A 22,424-nucleotide genomic window follows, 5' to 3' on the forward strand; every position below is an offset into this window, starting at 1 on the left:
ACAACTGGGAAAGCTAAGAATTTCATTTGAATTTTAATTAAAAACAAAGAATTAAAATCTCAGAAGAAGCAACAACATTTAAAACAGGCTATTGACCATTATATATATTATAATAATTACAATATACTATATTAAATGCTGACATAAATCTTGTCTAATTATATAGAAGGGCAAAACCAAGCTTTGTCTTTTCAAGCTGAAAAAAGTTGAGTCTGTTGATACGAACCTTAGCTCTTACAAATCATATTACTAGTTGTTCATTCAAACTTTCACCACAGTTCTTGCAACAGATTCTTTACAAAGCAGGCAGTTCATTCAATGGGGAGAACCTGCCCAGTGAAGATAGATGCAGTTTGCTTGTTCATAACTTTCCAGAATCTACATATTTCTTCATGACCTGGGAAAGAAAACATATCCCAGTATAGGCACCAGGAGTGAGATAGCCTTTTGATGCTGTGGCATTGAAAGAAGTAAGGCACCACTGAATTTGGAGTCAGTTGAATATGGCTATGATGCTTATGTAGTTGGTCAAGTGATAGACTGAAGATACAAACAAATAGTTCGGACTGTTTTTTTTTACAGGGCATCTTCAAATATTCACTGTTGTCATAAGCATTTATGGACTATTTAAGATATCTGAACTTCATTGGAGTTTGAATGGGAAGGCAAATTCCTTATGTATGATGACTTATACATAATTTACATATGATCTTATTCAAAAGACAGACTCTGTTTATCTGTCTATCTGTGTATCTATTTATCTGACTATCTATTGGGGAGCATTTGTCTTTTGTTTAAGAGGAAGTGTAATATTTATTATTTATTTATTTAAAATATTTATATTCCACGCATCTCACCCCGAAGGGGACTCAGGGTGGAGCACAACACATATACGGCAAGCATTCCATGCTGGGACATAATATAATTATAAATATACACAAACATTAAAACATGAACAATATTAAACATTAAAACATTAGTCATTAAAATCAGTTATATCTACTTTAAAATCAGCTGTTTAAATCAACTCATGTATGTGTATGTGAGATAGCTTGTGCATCAAAAGTTAGGAATAATATATTTAATATGGTTACTATCCTATACCATATGTTCTAAGAGATTCTAAGAAATTTCTCTTTTAACTACCATGCTTCTCCCTTGTTTCTTTCTAGAGGATCTTGCTGTTGAAGAAACACTTTCTCAACTTTCTGCAGAGCTGCAGGTACTCATGCATGTCCATAGTGTGATATATAGTTATATGAGAAAAAAAGGAGAGAAGAGAAAGATTGTTAGGAGTCAAAATCTACAGGGAATATTAAACATCCTTAAGTAAAAGTATATTCTTGAACATATTGGGCCTGAAAAACATAGCTTAATTTTAGAATGAAAGAAGAGCTCTTTAACTGGATTAGATATTCTGGACCACTTTTTTTTTCTTTCCATATTAATATAGACACACATGAACTGTCATAGGGACATAGGAAACATTGGAAGCTGCCTTCTGCTGAGTCAGAGCATTGTCCCACCTTCATCAATGTCAATGCTAACTGGCATTAGGTCTTTAAAGTTACAGTAAAGGCTTGTTTCTCACCTCCTGGGAGTCCTTGTATTTCTTGGGTAGTCCTCTATCATAACACTAAACCAGTCACATTAGCTTCCAAACTCAGAGAAGATCACATGCCTTCACAAGTGTATTGTAGTGGTATGCCACCTGCCCAATGAGGATGTTACCAGAGTATAAGGCCTCTGTCAACTTATGCCACCAGTTCAGCAATTTATTGCGGTCTATGACCAGCACATATGAAAATGGGCACAGGTGCCTGAAAAGGGGAATTGCAGTTCCCATAAAAGTCAAGTTAAAAACATATTATAATAAAAACAAATTAAAAGCAGACTATTAGCAGGGTCAGCTAATAGTAAATATTGATCTACTAAGAGGCTCTGCAGGGGGATAGAGGGAGCATTTGCAGCATTTCAGTTATAACAAATTGCTCTGGCTACAAGCCCTGCGGGGTCAGTCATCCTCCGTCTGGTGGAGATTGCTGCCACACAGAACCTGGCGACACTATAGGTTATTGCAGAGCAAGAGTCCTAGAGCAGCAGGGAGGTGTAGTATCTTTCAGTGCAGCCTGGATATTTTAAAAGCCAATGAGTGATGAAATTGATTCTAATATCTTTATAAAACATACACCGGAGGAGCACATGCTCAATTGTTTCGATATGGCCAGACTCACAAGGGCATAGTCTCTCCTGGGCAGGGGTCTTCCGGTACCTCCTCTCCAGTACTGCCAATGGGAGGACTTGGCATCTTGCAAGAGTGAAGGCTTTACGATGATTAGGCACTTATGCCACCATATTATCCTGAACATATTTTGCAAACTAAGCAGGGTACAATCTGTGCCTTGATGGAGACCACTAGGTATGAAACCATCAGGTATGTCTAGATAGGGCTAGAAAAAGAAATCCTAAGATGAAATCTTGGAAATCTGATATCAATCAGAGTTGATAGTTAAGGTCTATATAGACCTGTTTACCAATTTATTATGAAACAGCTTCCTATGGCCTCCAGAGATAGGTTAAAATGTTTTATGTTTTAAAACATATGACCTCATCACACTGACCTAAAAAAGCATCCTAGCCAGCCATCACATGATGTCATATGACTTCCAGTGGAGGTCCCACCCCCACCCAGGGTGAAAGCATCACAAGAGGCTTCTCCACAACTTAGGAGGCATCCCATGTTGTGCTGCCTCCAATGGAGCCAGCATGGGTCCTCCACGGAAGAGCGACACTTCCCCCGCGTGATGGGGAAGCATCACCGAGAGGGAGCTGCATGTGGGGCAACAGATTCACCCCACTGCCCCACTCTTTTCTCCTTGATGAGGCCCTTCGAGATGACCTTGGAAATGTTACAATATTGAAGTTACAAGGGACATTAAGCATGATGTATCAAACATCAACCACCATTTATGGGGTCTCTGTGTGCTTTTGCATGCATGATTTAAAAGCAAACAAAATTGTCCCCACAAGTCTGTTATGAATTCAGAAAGATTGTAATTAATCATTAAAATATATTCTTAAGAAACAGAACGTAATTATTCCACTAATAAGCAAAATGTTTCAGCATCTGATTTTCTCAGTTGCTTCAAATAAAAAAAAGCTTATACACTTTTCAAGGCAACTGAGGGCAGAAGATCTGGCAGCCTACACTCTTCTCTGGCCCATTATATTTGAATGCAGAGTGTCCATTTAATTGATATGACTGATGGCTTTCAATAGCTTTTGATACATCATCCGTAATTTGTCTGCTGCTGGAAAGCTTGTTGTTGTGCAGCACAAAGTCCTGACCACACAGAAACAATTTTTCAACATCTTCCATATCACATGTCTGAAATCACTCTGCAGTTATAAATAACCAGGTCATAAAGAACAAAGAGAGCCTTTTCCCCATATCTCTGCTTGAAATATGTGCATTTGACCAGGCACGACTGTCTAATTCTGAACTAAAAAAAGAAATAGGCTTTTCCACCCTGCTGAGAGAAGCAAAGCAAAGAAATACTGCAGATCCAGAATAAAAGCTTTGAGATGCTTCATAGATGGAGCAGTGCCATCTCGTGGAAATTTAGTTACAAGCAAAATGAAGAAAAGAAGGAGCAGAGGGGAAAGAAATCAAGTGACACCTTTTAGACTAGCTGACTTGTATTTTGCTTTGGCATTTATGCTTATCAATCCACCTCTGTGGATACAATATAGAATGATATTGCCATCTCAGGTTATTATGCATATTTATACAGTTGTAGAAATGGGGTAAAACGCAATAGGATTTGAATCTAGATTTCCTAAGTTTCAGTATGACACTATGTTCATCCCCAGGGATGTGGTAGGACAATCCAGTTTTATATTTACTCACCTCTGCCCTTTTCCTTTCTGTTCTTTTACCTTTTGGAAGATCATCTCAATGAAGACTGGCATTAGGTGCATTTACACTGTAGAATTAATGCCTTTTGGCACACCACATTAACTGCCATAACTCAATTCTATGGAATGCCAGGAATTATAGTTTGGTGGGGCAACAGCACCTTTTGGCAGAGAAGTTTAAGATCCAGTGTCTTAACAAAATCTATTTTTCATTCTTCTAGATGCTAAACAATCCTGAAAAGATAGCAGAACAGATCAGTAAAGACCTCGCTTGGCTCTGCTCCCATCTTCTGGCGCTCTGGACCCAGTTTTTGGAGATTGTAACATTGCATCCTGATGTCACAACCAGTCTTGTTCAGGAGCATCACACTCTAAGGGTAATTATACCCAGCAACACTCAGAACAAGACAATCATAATGATACGAAGCTGTTGAGTACACTATTAATATTAGGTGGAATCACAGGGTTGCCCTGTGTATCTTTAGATACCCCAGGCAACTTCAGTGTTGGACTGAAGAAATTCCTAATTTTTATGAAAATATTTTAGCACCTCTAAGTAATCAGTTGAACCTTGCTGGAAAAGAAAAAAAAATGTGTTAACTTATTAAGACCTTCCTGTTACTATCTCAGAAAGTCTTGCCTGCTTGAAAGTGTCTTGTTTTGCTTTCAGTGATGAGCTTAGAGGTTGGTTTCACAACATCACATCTATTTTGTTAGTTGTCAACTGGAATAGAACCTTTGAATCAATCAAACTGATGTATGTGTGTTGACTAAGGACCTCATCACACTTAACTGTATAAGTGTTCTAAGATGCTTGCCAGCCAGTTGAGGAATGGATCACACAATATCCCTCAACTTCCAGAGGATGCCCTGCCTCAACTGGCATGGAAGCATCCTAGGATGTGTCATCATCAACACAGTCCATCACACTTCCATCTCAGATGGGTGATGCTTGCTGGCAAAACAGCATTGGAGGTGTGATAAAGTCCTTGCTCAATTCACATTTATTCAGTCAACCTACTCTCATTGAAACTAACAATTAGATTTAGTCTTCAGCACAAGGGTCACATCCTATAGAGAAAGCAGAGTTCCAGCTTACTTCAAGGCTACAGAGCTTGGAAATGGGAATGCTAGCTTCACTCAGTTCCTTTGTTGTAGTTCCCAAAGGAAAAGTTGATGTGGTTTGTGTTCCACTCTTCTTTCCAGCCAGGCAGCCAAACAGAGATGTGATTGGTAACTGGGCTTTGGAAGCCAGAGAAAGTCATATCTGAATTGCTGCAAAGGTGATGTCTTAAATAGCAAGTAAATTATCAATTTCTAATGCTATTCCAAGACATCTTGTTGCTGTAATAAAAACGTTGTGCCTTTTTAAAAATGTTATTTGCATGTTAGAGAGATGATCCTTCTCTCCACACCCCTTTATTATTAGGGGACACATTGGTTATCAAATAGATTGGTAGATGATAGACAGATAAATAGATGGATGGCTGGATAGAGAGACATCTTTTTTGTTTTGATAATGATATACATCGTGCCATGTTTCTGTGCACTAGGTAAGAAGATTCTCAGAAGCTTTCTTTTATGCTGAACATCAAAAGCTTGCTGCGTTGACTTTCCAGGAAAGCCTGTACGTACTTCTGGATTTATTGTTTTCATAATGGTGTGATGATAAGTAATAGTAGTTGTTACATCATTCTGTATTTATGAATAATATCATGTGTTAGGGTTTTGTCTTTATCTTTTCACCTTATTAAAAAAATTGCCCAATGGATATTTCCTTGTAATGGGTAGATCATGTGCAATATAGCAGAAGATATTGGGGTTGTGTATGTAATTTGCTTATGCTAACATCTAAATTCTTTTCTACCCTAATGTCAAGACCACTAATAAATTGTTTAATAATATAAGTCTTATTGAAGGAGTGCCAATATGACCGTTGGTCTAGGATACAGGAAGACCAGGATTTGAATCCCCACTTGGCTATAGAAATGTATTAAGTGACCTTGGACAAGTCCCCATTCTCTTAGAGGAAAGCAATGACAAACTTCCTCTGCATACATCTTTCCAAGTAAATCCCAATATAGATTCACCTTAGAGTTACCATAAGCCAGAAAATACTTGAAGGCATGTAACAATAGTTTTATAGATTAATGATCACCCACCTAATCACTTGTTGATTGATGAGTCAACAAATCAGTGAATCCTATGGATTCATTTGGTCTACTGCAGAAGATATGAGCAATACAATTCAGGCCTTTGCCTTTTAAAACAAATATAGTTCTATATCCTCTTGCTAGTCCCAACAAGAACATACTCACTGAATTAATGAACCTTACAGGTTCTCATCAATTCAATAGCTCCACTGCACTTAGGATCAGTAATATGATTTTTATAATTAGAATCAGCTATAGGTTTGTTTTATTTACTTTTTGGAAGTGTGTCCAAAGGCAGCGATCCCCAATGAACAGAAATGCTTGTAACAACGTGATCCAAATGTGCCTCATACTTCTTCAAATGTATCATTCAACTAAAGGGAAAGTAGACTTTATATTAGTTTTGTTAAATGTCAAATTTTCTAAAAGTAACTTAAGAGTTTCTGTTGTGTTTTGATGAACAGTATCCAACATCATAACCAGGTTTCATCAGAAGTCCGAAATTCTGAGTACCTCACCAGTATGCCACCTTTGCCAGCAGAGTGCCTCGACATCGATGGAGACTGGAGCACACTACCCATTATTTTTGAGGATCGATATGTAGAATTCCCCTATGAAGGTGGGTAATATGCATATTTTCTCAAATGGGAGAGATAGGGAATACGCAAAAACAATTTAAACGTAGTTTTAGAATGACTTCCGAGGAATCTTATAGAAAACTACACAGGGATTCCTGTTATCCTTGATGTCATAGAGGAAAAATCAAAGGGTCTGAGAACATATCTGTGTCTCCCAACTTTAATGTGATCTTATCAAAGGGTCTTCTTGGCCATGTTTCTTCAGAAGAAGCTTACCATAGCTTTCTTTTGAGAGTGAAAGAGTACAATTTATCCAGCATCACCTAGTGAAATGGCTGAGTGATTATTTGAACCCTGATCTCTAGAGTTGTAATCCAACTTTCAAGCTTGTACTACCCCACACTGGCTCATCTGTATGTGGACGTGGGCGTGTCAGAGAAAGACAAGAATATAAGTTTCATATCTTTTCATGTACTTGTTCCTCCTTTACCCCATCACCTATCCTGATATAAATAGGATTCCCCACCCTTTTGTGCCCCTTTCCTCCTCATTTCTACCTTTTTATCTAGAACTGGGAAAATTGCTGGGTACCATCGGTCACCATGGATTGAGGCTTTCCTTTTAAGCCAAAACAACAGAAATAATGGGCAGTACATACAGATTTTAAGAGACACATTAGATTTTTAAAGTGTGGGTTACTCTGTATGTTTGTATGCTATCACTAGATGACTACTAAACAAAAAAGAATAGTTTCTTATCATGCAAAAGCATCCAGGGAAAGTTTTGAAAAGCTCTTTTTAAAAATGAGACCACGAAGGTTAACAAGATTTCTTGGAAAATACTTAGAAATTTTCATGCACTCATCCTTGAGTTTAGGGTAAGATTTTGGTTTTACTGAAACAATAATTTTCTATTTGTTTGTATAGCACTTTCTTGTGCTAGATTTATCCTTACTTTTCTTTCTTTTTCAGTTCAGGACTTAGACATTTTGTCAAATGATGTGTCTTCTGCTGTGGGCAATTCACAAGTGGACTTAGATAAAAATGGAGATCCTTCTTCAAACACTGACACTGCTTTGGCAAAGAGAGACTTCAGGAATGATGTCCCATTCATCATCCATACAGACAGGATAAATGGAAAACCATTATACTCCTGTAACTCCAATCCACAAGGAGATTGTTCTATCGTCAAGAGTTCCAAGGATCACTCTGCAACTCAGGTACAAGCAATGAGTGGAAGTATCCCAGCACATGAAAATCAAGTGAAGTTGGCAAGTGATGGTTTGAAATTGGATCTCCTTAAAGATTCTTCAGAAAGCCTTAACACACCAATAGAATTTTCAGAGAAAAACAACAGACTCAAGACAGAAGTGGAATATTTAGATATGCATCCAATATGTAATAGTACTCACCAAAGAGAACCAATGCTGGTCATGACTTCCATGTATGATGGTATCACATATGAACAACTCCAGCACATAGAAAGGACTAAATTAAGGCAAGAAAATAACAATGATTATTGTGGGTCTACTGTCATCTCAGACAAATTCTCATCAGAAGAACAAAACATCTGTGAGAAACAATGTGATCATTGTGATGAGTCAGTATTACCTGCTTTGAAAGGCTTTGAAGCAAATGAACAGTTTGGCTCACTGAACCAAATAAAAAATGTTGAGGGGGTCAAATCTTTTCAGCAGGAGCAGAGAGTGCAAGAGTGTGAAGAGTTTAGCTCCAGATCAGGGGCCATTAAGAGATCTTCATCTCTAATTTCAGACTCGGGAATTGAAAGTGAGCCAAGTTCTGTAGCATGGTCTGATGCAAGGAGCAAGGTCTTGGACTTGCCCAGTGACCGGGAGATCCTTCACCAGCTTGTGAGAAGGCATGCAGCTCATCGGAACTCCTTGGAAGGCAGACACACTGAAAGCAATACAAGTTTGCCAAGTGGCATACAAGCCTCTCTCACCTCAATTAGCTCCTTGCCATATGAGGAGGAAGAAGGGGAGGTGGAGCCCAACAAGCTGACAAAATCTATCTCTGCTCCTCAGATCAGTAGTCCTGAGGAAACTGTAGAAGACATGAATATATCCAAACATATTCAAACCATTGCAGACATTGCTGAGGGACCTTATGTGGAAATAGGGTATGCCAGCATGACCTTAATGGAAAAAAATTCCACATGTCAGAAGGCTGGAGAACATGAAGGGCTGCCACTATCCATTGCTGCAGTGAAGCATTCACAATCCTCCTTTGAACAAAATGATGACAGTTCTCAACACCCTAAAGTTTTTGAAGGTGTTTCGGAGGTGAACTGTACCTTGGAAACAGCAGGAGTAACTGTGATCCTAAAACAAAATCAGGATTCAGGTTATACACCGGAACATCAACTGACAAACAAAAATAGGGAGGACAACTTGGGAAGCATAAATGACCATTTGGACAGAAGTATCATTCATCTTGGTGAATACACGGATAATGTAAATATGTATAAAGGCCACAGTTTGTATTCCAAAGATGTGCAGGCATTCTCAGGCTGTGAGACTAATGTGCCAGACTTTACCTGTACCATGCCTGTTTCGTCAGTGGTGGCATCAGGTTCCAGTTCTACAAAAGGGCCCTATAGTAGCCCACTTACTAATGGCAAAATAGCAGCATGTGGTGAAGTAATCCACAATTTGCAAGAAATTGAACTGGACAATACATCTGAGTCTGGAACCTCTTGTGCTGAATCAGAAAAGAACGAGCTCAAAAGAGTGTCATCAAACAGCTCAGGATTGCATTCTGTGGTACCAGAGACTCTGGTACTGGAGAGCAAGAAGGCCATTGAAGGAGTCAATTTATCTGTTTCTTGCACAGCCACCTGTCTTCCTTTTTCTTCTGTTCTCAAAGAGAGTCCACCGACAGCAGGCTTCTCCTCCAAACAGGTTACTTCTCCCATCACACACCAACCAGTGGGTTCCTTTGGAGTCATCTCCAGTGATTCCAGTGATGTGGATGAAGAGACCAATGAAAGGATGGTTAGGTAGGGATGCATGCATTTATTTGTGTTTATTTTACTGTTCCTGCCTTTCTGCATGATAATAATCCTCCAAGGTGAACTAAGTAAATGTCTAAGAATGGAGAAATCAGTAAAAACCTGTATGTATAAATCCAGGCATCCCTAATAAGAAATGCCTGAACAGGAATGATATAATGTCATAGGAGACTTGTGCAGGGAAGTAGTAAATGTATAACTGGAAACCCAAATGGTTAGTTTCAGTAAGCTATGAATATCTGACAGTTAGTGATAGAAATCTTGTTTCCCAGATCTTGTGTTAGCAGAAGCCTTTTCTTGCCAATTCTCAGTTCAACCTGTGATTTATTAGTGTATTCTCTAGTTTTTATCAGGCCAAAGAAAAGTTTAAAAAGGAACTGAAGACTGAAGGATATCTGTACAGTGATTTACCTGTACTATCTTCTGATATCCCATATTTCCCACCAGAGGAAGAGGAAGAGGATTTGGAAGATGGGATTCACCTAGTTGTATGTGTCCATGGACTGGATGGTAAGGAAGCAGCACTTAAACAGACAATGGGAATTATTGGGTATTGAAGAGTGTGGTGTAGAACTAAGAATAACATGTTTTCAAGGCATCATGTAGAAGAGAATGGAGCCACAGTAAAACTTATAGTAGAATTCAATATTAGAACAAGCATTACTTTAAATGTATATACACTAAGGCACAGAGTTTTGGGAAACAACCTTAGTAAAGGAAGTAAGTATGCATAACATAGACTTGATGGGATGTCTCCCTTGACTGGAATATAGCAATTGAATAGAGGGGGAAGAAAGGGAAGGGGAGCGACATTGTATGTCAAAGATAAAGTCACTTGTTCTGAAGTCTATGAGAATGATCAAACTGAACCAGTGGGAATTATCATGATATTTAAAAATATCATGATAACTGCCTGAAGACTAGATCTGCTTAGCATAGAACTGTTTAATACCTATTTTGCTTTCTCTAAGGAAACAGCGCAGACCTTCGACTGGTAAAAACTTTCATTGAACTAGGTCTTCCTGGAGGAAAGCTTGACTTCCTGATGTCAGAAAGAAACCAGGTAGATTGATTATTTTTTAGAAGTTTGTAGACTACATATCCCTTTCTTGAAATGAAAAGCGCCTTTAACCTAAGCAGAAAGGTAAAGAGACAACAGTTAAATCTTTAACCAAACAATCCACAAAGATCAGCAGTAGACATGGCAATGAAATTTGTCTCATCTGTTTGATTTGTGTTTCCACTTCGTACCATCCATTAGAATGGCACAAAACAGGAAGGTCCCTCCTGAAACAAAAATCAACTTGATATGAAAGGCAGGTGAAAGCAAGTACCAGCTTCAAGCCTGCTTTTCAGATTGATGTAGGCCCAAAGAGCCGGGCTGCAGGCAACCAGGTGCTTTGGGCCTATAGGTACAAACTTTGGGCCCACGCGCCCGGGCCTCACAGACTCTGCAGGTGAGCGCCAAGTAAGGAGCGCTCCTTACTAGGCACTCAGCTGCAGAGTCTGTGAGGCCCGGGCACGTAGGCCCAAAGCCTGCACCTGTAGATCCGGGTGCTTTGGGCCTATGGGTGCAGGTTTTTGGCCTACGCACCCAGCCTCGCTGGGTCTGATGCAGACTCTGCAGCCAAGCGCTGAGTAAGGAGTGCTCCTTAGCGCTCGACTGCAGAGTCTGCAGCAGACCTTGCGAGGCCTGGGTGCATAGGCCCAAAGCCTGCACCCATAGGCCCGGGCACTTTGGTCCTACGGGTGGAGCCCCACCCCCAATAATGGGCAGAAAGAAAACATATCTTTAGGCACCAAAGACAGAAGAACAAATATCTGCCCTCTCGATTTTGGGAGGCATAATCGAAACAGATTGGGGCCCTGACCGAAAGCCAGGACACGAAACGAATCAAGGATTGCCCTGAATGCACATGACTAGTCAGCAGTGCTTTCAATCCAGCCTATTCACAATGCTGACTGAGACTGACAAAGTTTATGTCAAAACATCAACAATTTATGCAGCTTTTAGGGTTACATAGAAAATGACAAAGTGTGTGAGAGCAATTTCTTTTACATTTTTTGCAATTACACTTCCCACAGTGGTCAGCTTGGTATTCCTAGGAAATCCACAACCTTTGCATTCTTTCACTAGATCCTGGTAACTAGTATTTATGGCCTCTGATCCATGTAACATTTCTATTCCTAAGTAATCCATTTCTTCCATTTGTAAATGATATATAATAATGTGCCTAGTAAATTCCAGAGAAATAATTAATAAACAAGTCAAGCAAATGGGCATTTATATTGCATGTTTAGTAAAAAGAAATTTAAAATTGAATATATTCATGTTCTTTCTTTCCCTTTCTCTTTTAAAATAGCTGTAATTAGAACGATCAAAATTTTTTTGTCAGCCTCACAAAAAGCATTAATTACTGGATATGTTTCCCTTCAATCTCTTCCACAGCATTTGATGGTTATTTTGCTGGCATCTCATTAGTTTAGAAGCTAATGCACAGCCTATTGGAGTAGAGAACAGTAGAGTTTCAAACAAGGGGAAACATTTATCATCCTAATTCCAATGTATTTGCTTCTACTATTCTTTACATTCAACTTCAAACACAACAGTGTTCAATTATACTTTGGAATTAAAGGAGCATAGCAATGGTCCTCCAGTTAGCACTAATAAAATGACAAACAGGATGTGGAATTTTATTTTTCACAATCCAATTTGGTGATAGCTTTGTTATGGGCAATATTGACTCCCTGATGGTTGGGCTGTCATCAGAAATGGGAAGTATAACTTGCACAAAAAAAGCTGGTAGATCGACACAATCCTCTCTCATTCACAGACAGATACATTTGCGGACTTCGATACAATGACTGACCATTTGCTGGATGAGATTATTCAGCATATCCAGTTGTACAATTTGACGATATCACGAATAAGGTAAAGAGAAGTGTCCCTTTCTTTCTCATTATAAAAATGAGTAATTCATTCGGAACACCTCTGATTAGAACAGTGACATTTTCAATGGACAGTTTTTGATTTAGCATCATACAGATTGCAATGACAATTGTTTCATCTGGTACATACATTGGATGGTTTATTTAGACTTTTTCATCATTTGTTTTATATTCTAATTCAGTACTTCCAAAATTTAGTTCTTGACGTATTTTGGACTTCAGAAACCCCAACTTGCTTGGCCATCTGGAAGACCAAAGTTAGGGAAACACACTTCTAAATGAACAGTGGTGTCATCTAGCTAGTTTGTACCAATATGTCAGAACTGGCTGTTAAAATTGTTGAAAGCTGTGAAGTTTGGGGAAGTTAAAGGGGAACCTAAGTGTGAAGGAGTAGGACTAAGTAGTTAGAGTAGATGAGATATGTGGGCATCAATAATTGCTGCTCTTGCATGAGTTGAAAGAAACATCAGCCAGACATGAAGCTGGTGGAACCATATGATGAACTCCCAGAATAAAGGCCACAGATATTTCAGCCCCTTTCTACACTGCCATATAATCCAGATTATCAAAGCAGTTCAAAATGGATAATCTGGGTTTTATATAGCAGTGTAGAAGGGGCCTTATTGAAGGGAAACTAGCAGATCATACGTATACACATTTTGAAATATAAAATAAAAAGAAAACCAAATCTTCAGAATTTTCAATGACAGCAAAAAATAGGTTTATTTTTTTTATAAAAATGATTTATTTATATTATGATATGTGAACCTTATTTTTATCCCACTTTTTCCCAATATAAGGGCTCAAGGTGGCTAACAAAAATATGATGACGGGGGCAAATAGGCTAAGAGATGTGACTAGGATGACAAAATTTCTTCGAATGTATTGGACAAAAATTCTAACCTGAACACCTGTAATTGCATTTTTTTCTATTTCTGCAGTTTTATTGGTCACTCCCTTGGTAACATTATCATCCGATCAGTGTTAACCCGGCAACGGTTTCGATATTACCTCAACAAGCTACACACATTCTTATCCCTATCTGGGCCTCACTTAGGAACACTGTACAACAACAGTACTTTAGTTAGTACAGGTAAGCACTGATGGACAAGATTTCTGGGATTTTCAGGGAACAACTGAGATAGTAAGTGTTTTTTCACAGCCTTCTTGATAGATATAATCCTTATACAAGTTACTTTTTTCTTGTTGCAGTAGCAACTAAACAGAATAGAGTAAGCATTGTTCATGTAACCTCTGCATATGATCAATCAAACCTATCTGATTAGTATATGCTTTAAAAATGATGGATCAAGTAAAAAGAATACCTAAATACTTCATATTTCTTTGGTAAAAATGCAGAATTGATTTCCTCTTACCAGCTTAGAAGAGTTTTATCACATTTTGATCTTTAGAAACCAACACATGTCAATTATCATTCCAGGATTGTGGCTAATGCAGAAGCTCAAAAAGTCTGGTTCACTGTTGCAGCTGACCTTCAGGGACAATACAGATCTGCGGAAATGTTTTCTGTATCAGCTCAGCCAAAAAACAGGTAGGTAAAATTGGAATTAAATAAAAAAATTCAATTAATGCCATTGAAAATGGATAGCATACAGAAAATTGCCACTTCACATATTATAGTTCCCCAGAAAGCCATTACATCTTTATACATCTTCCTTATATAATACTTTTACATGAAACTGCAGGTTAACAGAAATATTGGATAGCCATCAAAACTTTCAACCCTCTACAGGTTATCTTTCATTACAAAGTATTCTAAAATTTACACCTGGTATAGCATTTTATTTTATTGAATTATTAATATTTAAGTGGCACCGATTTTTAGGGGGGAAATACATTTTTTATTCCATAAATACAGTGTTTTTGTAAAAATACCAAGTTTTTCCCAGAATATTCAGCACAAAAATATTTTTGCATATTTTTTAAATAGTTTTCATACACAATAAAGTCATAAAATGTGAAAAAGTATACACAGCAGCTGATCATTCTCTTGTCCCTAAACAGATGTCTCAGAGTTTTTGTTCTCACTTCTGCAAAAAATCCGACAAATTGGTATCTTGGGGCAATGCTGTCATTAGCATTGTCTAAAATCATAACAAGAGAGGTTCATAAGAAGACCGGGGGACACAGTAGTCCTGGAGATGAGAAGATCTGTCAAGTCAATTTCCATAGATGTCCTTTTGAGCATTTTAAGGGAAACCTGAGACATTTTTTCTATAATGCTTTTTGTAGCATAAACAAGGTTTTGTTTTTTTTAAGAGCCCAGTTTGGTCCCCAGAATGTCTTGGAGGGGTGTATTCTGTATACAAAATTTCAATTTTTCTTTTACATGAAATGTTCAAAACTGCTCTCTAAGAATGTGGAAACATTTTTCCATGTTTTTGGTCACCTTAGGTTACCAAGGAAAAATCTTTTTCATATCTTTGATCACACCTTTTATATAAAAAACCCCCTCATCTCCTGGATCTAAAGTGGGTCATTCTCTCATGGTGGCCACTATGCAGCACATACCTCTATTTTGCCCACCCCACTCTACTTCATGTCCTGTTGTGAGAGATAAAACAGGATCTCTCAAGAAAAGTAATCAAATGGGCAATACAGAAATTGAATGACAGTCTCAGTCTACTCACACACCCACTGGATGTAGCAGACAAAAGACATTCGCCCAGTCTTATTTGCAAATGCAAAACATATAAAGGTGGGTTGACTTGTAATAAACTGTGCATAAGGAAATACATGATCTTATGGAGGAGACAAAAAAACAATGACAACAGATGGGGGAAGGAGTTGTAGGAAGCTGGTGGATATAGCAAAGCAGATAGAAGGCCTCTAAAGATTCATAATAGCACTCCATGAGGACAGACATGAAAAATCCTTATTGTACATCTCCTGTATTTCCCCTTCTCAGGTCTTCAGTATTTCAAAAATGTTGTTTTGGTGGCCTCACTCCAAGATCGCTATGTACCGTTTCATTCTGCAAGAATAGAAATGTGTAAACCTGCACTGAAAGACAGACATACAGGTATGATAATTTGTAAAGTTAAGTCTCAACTTAAACAAAAAGAAATAAAAAATATATGATTGCTTCACAGAGAGGATCAACACCTGATACTAGGTTTAACACTTGTCAATTTAGGAATCCCAGTGAAAGTTTAGAATCATAGCATCATAATAGAGTTGGAAGGGTCCACATGAACCATTTAGTCCAACCTCCTGACATGCAGGAAAAGCACAATCAGAGCACCCCTAGCAGATGGTTATCCAGCCTCTGTTTAAAAGCCTCCAAGGAAGGAGCCTCCACTACATTCCAAGGCAGAGAGTTGCACTGCTGAACAGCTCTCACAGTCAGGAAGTTTTTTCCTAATGTTCAGGTGAAATTTCCTTTTCTGTAATTTGAACCCATGGTTCCAAGTCCTAGTTTTCAGGGAAGCAGAAAACAAGCCTGCTCCCTCTTTCTTCACTGAGAGGTGGTCCTCTACCTATTGTTTAAAAAACTTCAAACAAATGAGAGTTAATCACCTTCCAAGTTCATCTATTTTCTTCTCAAGCAACCTTTATATCAAGTAATGATTCATAATGTCTAGGCAGCACCTCCTTTCTCATAATTAGAATCAAATGATTCAGGTCCACTGGAGGATCAAAAAACAAGCTTGAGCCATCTTCCTCCTGACAGCTCTTCCAAAATCTAACGATTACTATGGAACATAACAGTTTAGTTCAACTTTCCAAACCAGTTCTTCTCAAAGTTTGCTCTGGGGAACCCTTGGGGCTCCGCAAAGCATACTTAGGGCCTCCACGGTTCCCCCTTCCCCTCTTTCCTGCTCCTCTCCCACCCCTGCCTCCCTCGCTGCCAAAAGCCTCCCCACTCCCTTGCCACCAAAGCCCTTTACCCCCTCACCTTCCTCGCCACCTTCCTTGCTTCCAAAACCCTATTAACCTCCCACCACTCAGGAGGCACAGCAGAATTGTGCTTTTACTGCACAGCAGAAGGCAGTTGAACTGGATGGCCCTTGGGGTTTCTGCTATTATTGTTATTATTATTATTATTATTATTATTATTATTATTATTATTATTATTACTACTACTACTACTACTACTACTACTACTACAATGGCTGGATAGCCTCTGTTGGGGTGCTTTGATTGTGCTTTCTTTGCATACGGGGGCTGGACTGGATGGCCCCTGGGGTTGCTGCTCCTGCTATTATTATTATTATTATTATTATTATTATTATTATTATTATTATTATTACAAAGACTGGGTAGCTATCTGTTGTTAAAACTGTTATTTTAAATATTGGATTTTTTCATTCCTTTTTTGGCACTACAAATGAGATATGTGCAGTGTGCATAGAAATTTGTTCATTTTTTTCCCAATTAGTTCAAACAAACACTCTCCATTCAACTGTCACTAGCCCAGCCAATCTGTCAAATTTTAAAACACATTGCTGTAAAAGGTTTGCCCATGCAAGATATACTGTGTATACATTATATATGATATGATATATATTATATAAACATCTATTGGGGCTCCATGAGAAACTTTTGCTTTCAAAAGAGCTCCATGACTGAAAATATTTGAGAAACCCTGTTCTAGATTATTGTATCCTAAAGGATGGGTAGCAAATTCATACAAATAAATACGGTACAGATGTAGTAGATCCATACAACAATTTAGTAGATTTACACAAATAGACAAGGAACAATAATGAGGATTAACTGTACTGTTTTAATTGCTATAGTAGCAATTAAACTGTTATGTCCTATATATATTATTGCTATATGGCTGTTATGGCCATTACAGGCCTGAATCTTGTATTAGTGTTAGCTACAACGAGCCTAAAGCCACTCTATCAATGAGGTTTCTATAAGTGTTGGCTCATCAATTAGTAATTAGTTGAATTGATTTATGTTATTCCTATGTTAGGCATAGTAATTAGCCAAGTGGTTACCATTACTTATAGGATGAAGACCTATATTCTGTTATTACTGTTGTGTAATTACAATAACAAGCATAGTGATGGTACTGCTTCCTTCATTTTGTCAAAAGCCGAGTGTATTGAGGATGTTGGGTATCCATTATATATAAAATGTGGCAATACTATTTCAACTTTTAAAGGTCCAGTGTACGCCGAGATGATCAACAACCTCCTCCAACCAGTCATTGGGGCCAAAGACTGCACTTTGATCCGTCACGACGTGTTCCATGCCTTGCCAAACACAGCCAACACACTGATTGGGCGGGCTGCCCACATAGCAGTGTTGGATTCTGAACTCTTCCTGGAGAAATTTTTCCTTGTGGCAGGACTGAATTATTTCAAATAGTACCACAAGCCTCAGGGGAACAAAGAAGAAGGCCTTGTGTACAAAGGCATGAGATTTTTTGGGGTCAGAAAAGTGTTATGCTATTTGAAATGAATGGAGGATGCCAGGTCAAGGTGGAACACAAACACACATACGCATACCCTATGTATTTTGGGGATGAATCAAGTGCTTTGTTCATAAGTATTCAAAGGGCCAAATATTGGTGCTTTTTGCAAGATGTAAGCATCTCTATATGTTAAGTTCCTTTGTCCTTTTCTATTTGTTCAATGACCTTTATAAATTGATCTAAAACTCCTGATTATGAATAAGTCTGTGGTTGACAGGACCCAGCATATTTCTCCATCAAGAACAAAATCCACGTAGTTATGAGTTGCCTTAGTTAACTTAGCACTGATTTGTTTTCTTTTATAGGGCTTTTTTTGTGTGAGAGAGCAATTTGTGTGGCTAAAAACAAAAAAAGCAAACATAATACTCAGGTTAATTTTATTTTGCGGTGAATCAGAAAATGAAGAAAGGAAGACCAGGACTGGAAAATGTCAGGTTTGCAGCACTCTTTGAATGACAGCTTCAAAGAGGAAAGACAAATGCAGCAAATGAGTTCCACCTTGATAGCCAAAGAAGGTATAATAAAATAAGTTCTATAATTTCTAGGTGTCAACATTAAACAAATGTGTACTGATGTGTTCCTAATTTTAGGGATGGAGAGATGGTTGTTTTCATGGAAAGCATTAAAGAAGCTTTGAAATCATGAGGAACCTATTTGACAATGGTGGCCATGTTGACATATTCTGAGTTGGATCAGGAGGCATTAGCAAACATCATGTAATTATTACATCCTTTAACATGTGCTTTCCTAGTGTGACTGGCAGTAGAGAGTGCCAATAGATGTCAAACATTAACTTCCCAAAGCAAATAATATTCAAATCCCTCTACTAAAGAATGGCAGAAGTGGCCTATGTGAACTTCATCCTGCACTCACTGTGGTTAACAGACAGTGTATGGTTCAATGTTAACCTCTTAATGTATCTCTACTAGGCTAATCAGATACATTTTTTGCACTCATTATGCTTGGATCTTCTTTTCCTACTAAAAATGATAGGATTTTGAGATTTCTAATTGTTGCTACTAGCCAGATCTAGTACTTGTGATAGATTGCTATTGATGAAATAGTGAAGGATTGCTGCTGATGAACTAGAAAATTCCTCTTACAAGAGAAGTTAATGTGACCATAGATGCATCTGAGAATTGGAGCTGCTGCTCTCTGTCATGTTCCAGAATCTATGAAAGACTCTTGTGGATCAACTGTAGATTTTTTTAAAAAGTAATCTGTTGTAAACTCCATTTTCATAAGTGCTGCCACAATTGTGTCAAAATTATGGGCAATAATAATCTGGTTGGCTGAAGATTTGAAGCTATCAGATTCATTCTCTTTCTCTCTCCTCCTCCTCATCTCAATCGGGATGCTATCTTTGTAAAGATCTTGAGTATTATATAATCCTATCTTACATAAAACTATAGATAATGTTTATGCTGTTACACCTGTACAGAAACCTTAGAAAATATTTGTGTTGTACAGAACAACATCTGAAATGTCTGGACATTGCTAAGATATGATTCAATTTGGCCTCCTTTGAAAAGGCTTTTAAGATGTCTCTTTCTATGGAAATATAAATATATATATATAAATATTTAAAAGATCTTGTTAATGGCTGTTCTGCTCGAATGCAAAAAAAGGTATACCTACATAGCCGAGTGTCTAACAACTTTGTCAAAGTCTGGTATTTCTTTCCTGGATCTGTTTGTTTTTTTACATAATGTCTATATTCTTAGTTTTAGGAAAACTCTTAAAGCCCAATCACATTATATTACGCTGTTATTCCACTTTCACTACTATGCTACAGCAATGTAATGTGATAGGGACTTCAGTGGATGTTGCTGACAAATTTTTGAAGCTTTCAGACCAACCTGATTATCTGTGATGTATGTAAAACTTTGTATGTGACATTGTGAACAACATGCAGAGCAGATAACGTTCCTTTTATAGATGCCAGCCAGCATGTAATGCCACTGCACATGAGCAAGCTGATCTGTGCAAATCAAGAGGAACTGAATGTGGACACATTACATAATATACATGCACTGGATGTAATCCAGAAGATGAAAACCCCATCAACATTAGATATATGATTGAGATTTACCTTCTATGATGCAAATAGGAGAATCTCATCTGGTTTTTGAAGCCACTTCATTTAGTTATTAAACTTATATTACTGACTTTATGCAACATCTCACTGCCTGCAACTATCTCTGGATTGTAAAGTGCATATATACATTTCTTATCATTGCACAGTGCCAACTTCTGGCCCAATGAGAGATAGCAGAATGCAACAACTCTTACTTGGAGAATAGTATTGGTCCATTCGCTTTGGTTTTCTCTGATTTTGCATTAAACCCAGTGTTTTGTTTGACAAATGGCCTTTTTGACTACTGCAAACCAGTCTATGGATTCTTGTTAATGGGATAATTAGAGCAAGTTCAGACCAAGGGCTTTTGATTTTTAAAAGACATGACCTCTGACTTTTGACCACACTTAAGAGGTGGAAGTAACTGGTCCCTTATTTAACAGAGATTGTGAATGTAAAGCTCAGAATGGCACTATGAAATCTAATCTATAATCTATTTATTATAGGGAATGAACATGATGATGATGAATCTTATGTAACAAGAAGATGATCATGATGAAGATATTATTAATAATCATAGTAATACTAATAACAAACAATCATCAGTGCCAATATGATTCTACTATTTTTTTACATATGCTTTATAGTGGCAATTTGTGTGGCTTGTGAATTGTGTAAAGGATATGTCAATAAAACTGTTTGCTTCCTTTGGATTTGGTTTAGCATGGTTTCATGTGTTGGCTAGATTACCAGTTCATTTCTGGACACAGCTGAAAAGATTCATTATGCCCTTTAATTTGGGGTCCAGATCTTCTAATAGTAAAATAAAAAATAGAATTCAGTGGGAGATTTGCATATGTACAAATTTGTTTATAGAGGTGGGTGATACCGATGTCCAATGCAGAACAACCACATTTAGTTCTATTATAAAAAATAAGGTTACTTGTCTTGTTGCACATGAACGTACATTGCACATAAAAGTACAACAACATTGTGCATATGTACGAATGTACTTTTTGTTCTGCATTCAGGAGTACATTTGGTGCTTTCTTTGACTTGCACAATGTTGACATTCTCTTGGAATTACAGACGCCTTTAAGGGCGAGACTTAAAAGTGTCTTCAAAACAAAGTTTATTGAAACAAAAAGAAAAGGATGCAGGGATACTTAAATGCAGTTCCACTGGTCAAAAACTCAAAAACTCAAACCAGACCTGGTCCAAAAGGTAAACAGAAATGTAATCCAGATCAACTGGATGCAAAAAGCAACAAGTCAAACAAAACAAAACAAAAAAGTCACAGTACACAAATGGTTAACAGAGGGAGTTGCAAAAAGAGAAGCGTCATCAGCCGAAGTCCAAGGTCGAAGCAGGAGGAATCCAAGACAGCATTGCTCCAGTGTCCGCAGAAGCAGCATCTCCAGCCAAATGGGTTCAGGTCCAAATTGCAGATCCGAGTCCAATGCTGAAAATGAAACAGGCAGCAGCAAGACTACAAGAAAATTTCCCAATACACAGCACCCAGCACACGAACGAACATCAACACCTTGCCTTCTGCAAAGACCCCTCACCCCTGAACCCACTTTTATCTACAAACCATCATCAGAAGATAAACTGACCACTGCCCCATCATCATCCCCCGCAGCTGCTCCTAGCTCTTCACGTGAATTCCCTTGACTCTCCCTCCAATTCCTCCATCTGCTGTCAAGACTTAGATTCCCCCCAAGACTCAGTTGGATCCCCTGATTGCCAGTCTTCACTCCCAGAGAACCCCATAAAGGTATCATTAGTTGTTGGTGCCTCACAAATAGCTTGCACTTCTCTTATCTTAGTCCAATCCATGGTGTCTCTTTCTTCTCCTTCACTCATTGACCCATCATCCCCAGAGAATCCCTCAAACGACTCCTCATCTGTAGGTGCTGTAAGTATGTCCCAGATCCTCTTTCTCTGCTGCTTATCATCAGGTTCCTGCTCCCGAGTAACCCTTTTTTCCCTTCTGACACCCATACTACTGTCTGCAACATTATCATCCCCAGATGATCCCTCAAACGACTCCTCATCTGTAGATGCCATAAGTATGTCCCAGATCCTCCTTTTCTGCTGCTCATCATCGGATTCCTGCACTCGAGTAACCCTTTTCCCCCTTCTGGCACCTATACTACTATTTGTAACGTTACTCACAGACTCTACTACAACACATTCAGCATAAGAGAAGCAGAATTAACATGTAGCTCCCCTTGCAGCATCAATCAAGGCATTGCAGTTGGATA

The 22,424-nt window shown here is 38.2% G+C and overlaps 1 protein-coding gene across 1 annotated transcript in view; it reads left to right on the plus strand.

Moving 5' to 3' along the window:
* fam135b (family with sequence similarity 135 member B) overlaps nucleotides 1-20,870 on the plus strand; it is a 151,821-nt gene extending 130,951 nt beyond the window's left edge. Inside the window, exons 9-20 of the mRNA XM_008108335.3 lie at nucleotides 1,173-1,222; nucleotides 4,140-4,295; nucleotides 5,472-5,545; nucleotides 6,536-6,690; nucleotides 7,621-9,667; nucleotides 10,023-10,189; nucleotides 10,651-10,742; nucleotides 12,514-12,611; nucleotides 13,570-13,721; nucleotides 14,070-14,180; nucleotides 15,558-15,671; nucleotides 17,769-20,870. Of these exons, the coding sequence (XP_008106542.2) occupies nucleotides 1,173-1,222; nucleotides 4,140-4,295; nucleotides 5,472-5,545; nucleotides 6,536-6,690; nucleotides 7,621-9,667; nucleotides 10,023-10,189; nucleotides 10,651-10,742; nucleotides 12,514-12,611; nucleotides 13,570-13,721; nucleotides 14,070-14,180; nucleotides 15,558-15,671; nucleotides 17,769-17,974 (3,422 nt within the window). The 3' untranslated portion in view covers nucleotides 17,975-20,870. The remainder of the gene's footprint in view (nucleotides 1-1,172; nucleotides 1,223-4,139; nucleotides 4,296-5,471; nucleotides 5,546-6,535; nucleotides 6,691-7,620; nucleotides 9,668-10,022; nucleotides 10,190-10,650; nucleotides 10,743-12,513; nucleotides 12,612-13,569; nucleotides 13,722-14,069; nucleotides 14,181-15,557; nucleotides 15,672-17,768) is intronic.
* The last annotated feature ends 1,554 nt before the right edge of the window (nucleotides 20,871-22,424 follow it).

This window comes from Anolis carolinensis, chromosome 4 (genome assembly GCF_035594765.1).
Source record: "Anolis carolinensis isolate JA03-04 chromosome 4, rAnoCar3.1.pri, whole genome shotgun sequence".
NCBI classification, from domain to species: Eukaryota; Metazoa; Chordata; class Lepidosauria; order Squamata; family Dactyloidae; genus Anolis; species Anolis carolinensis.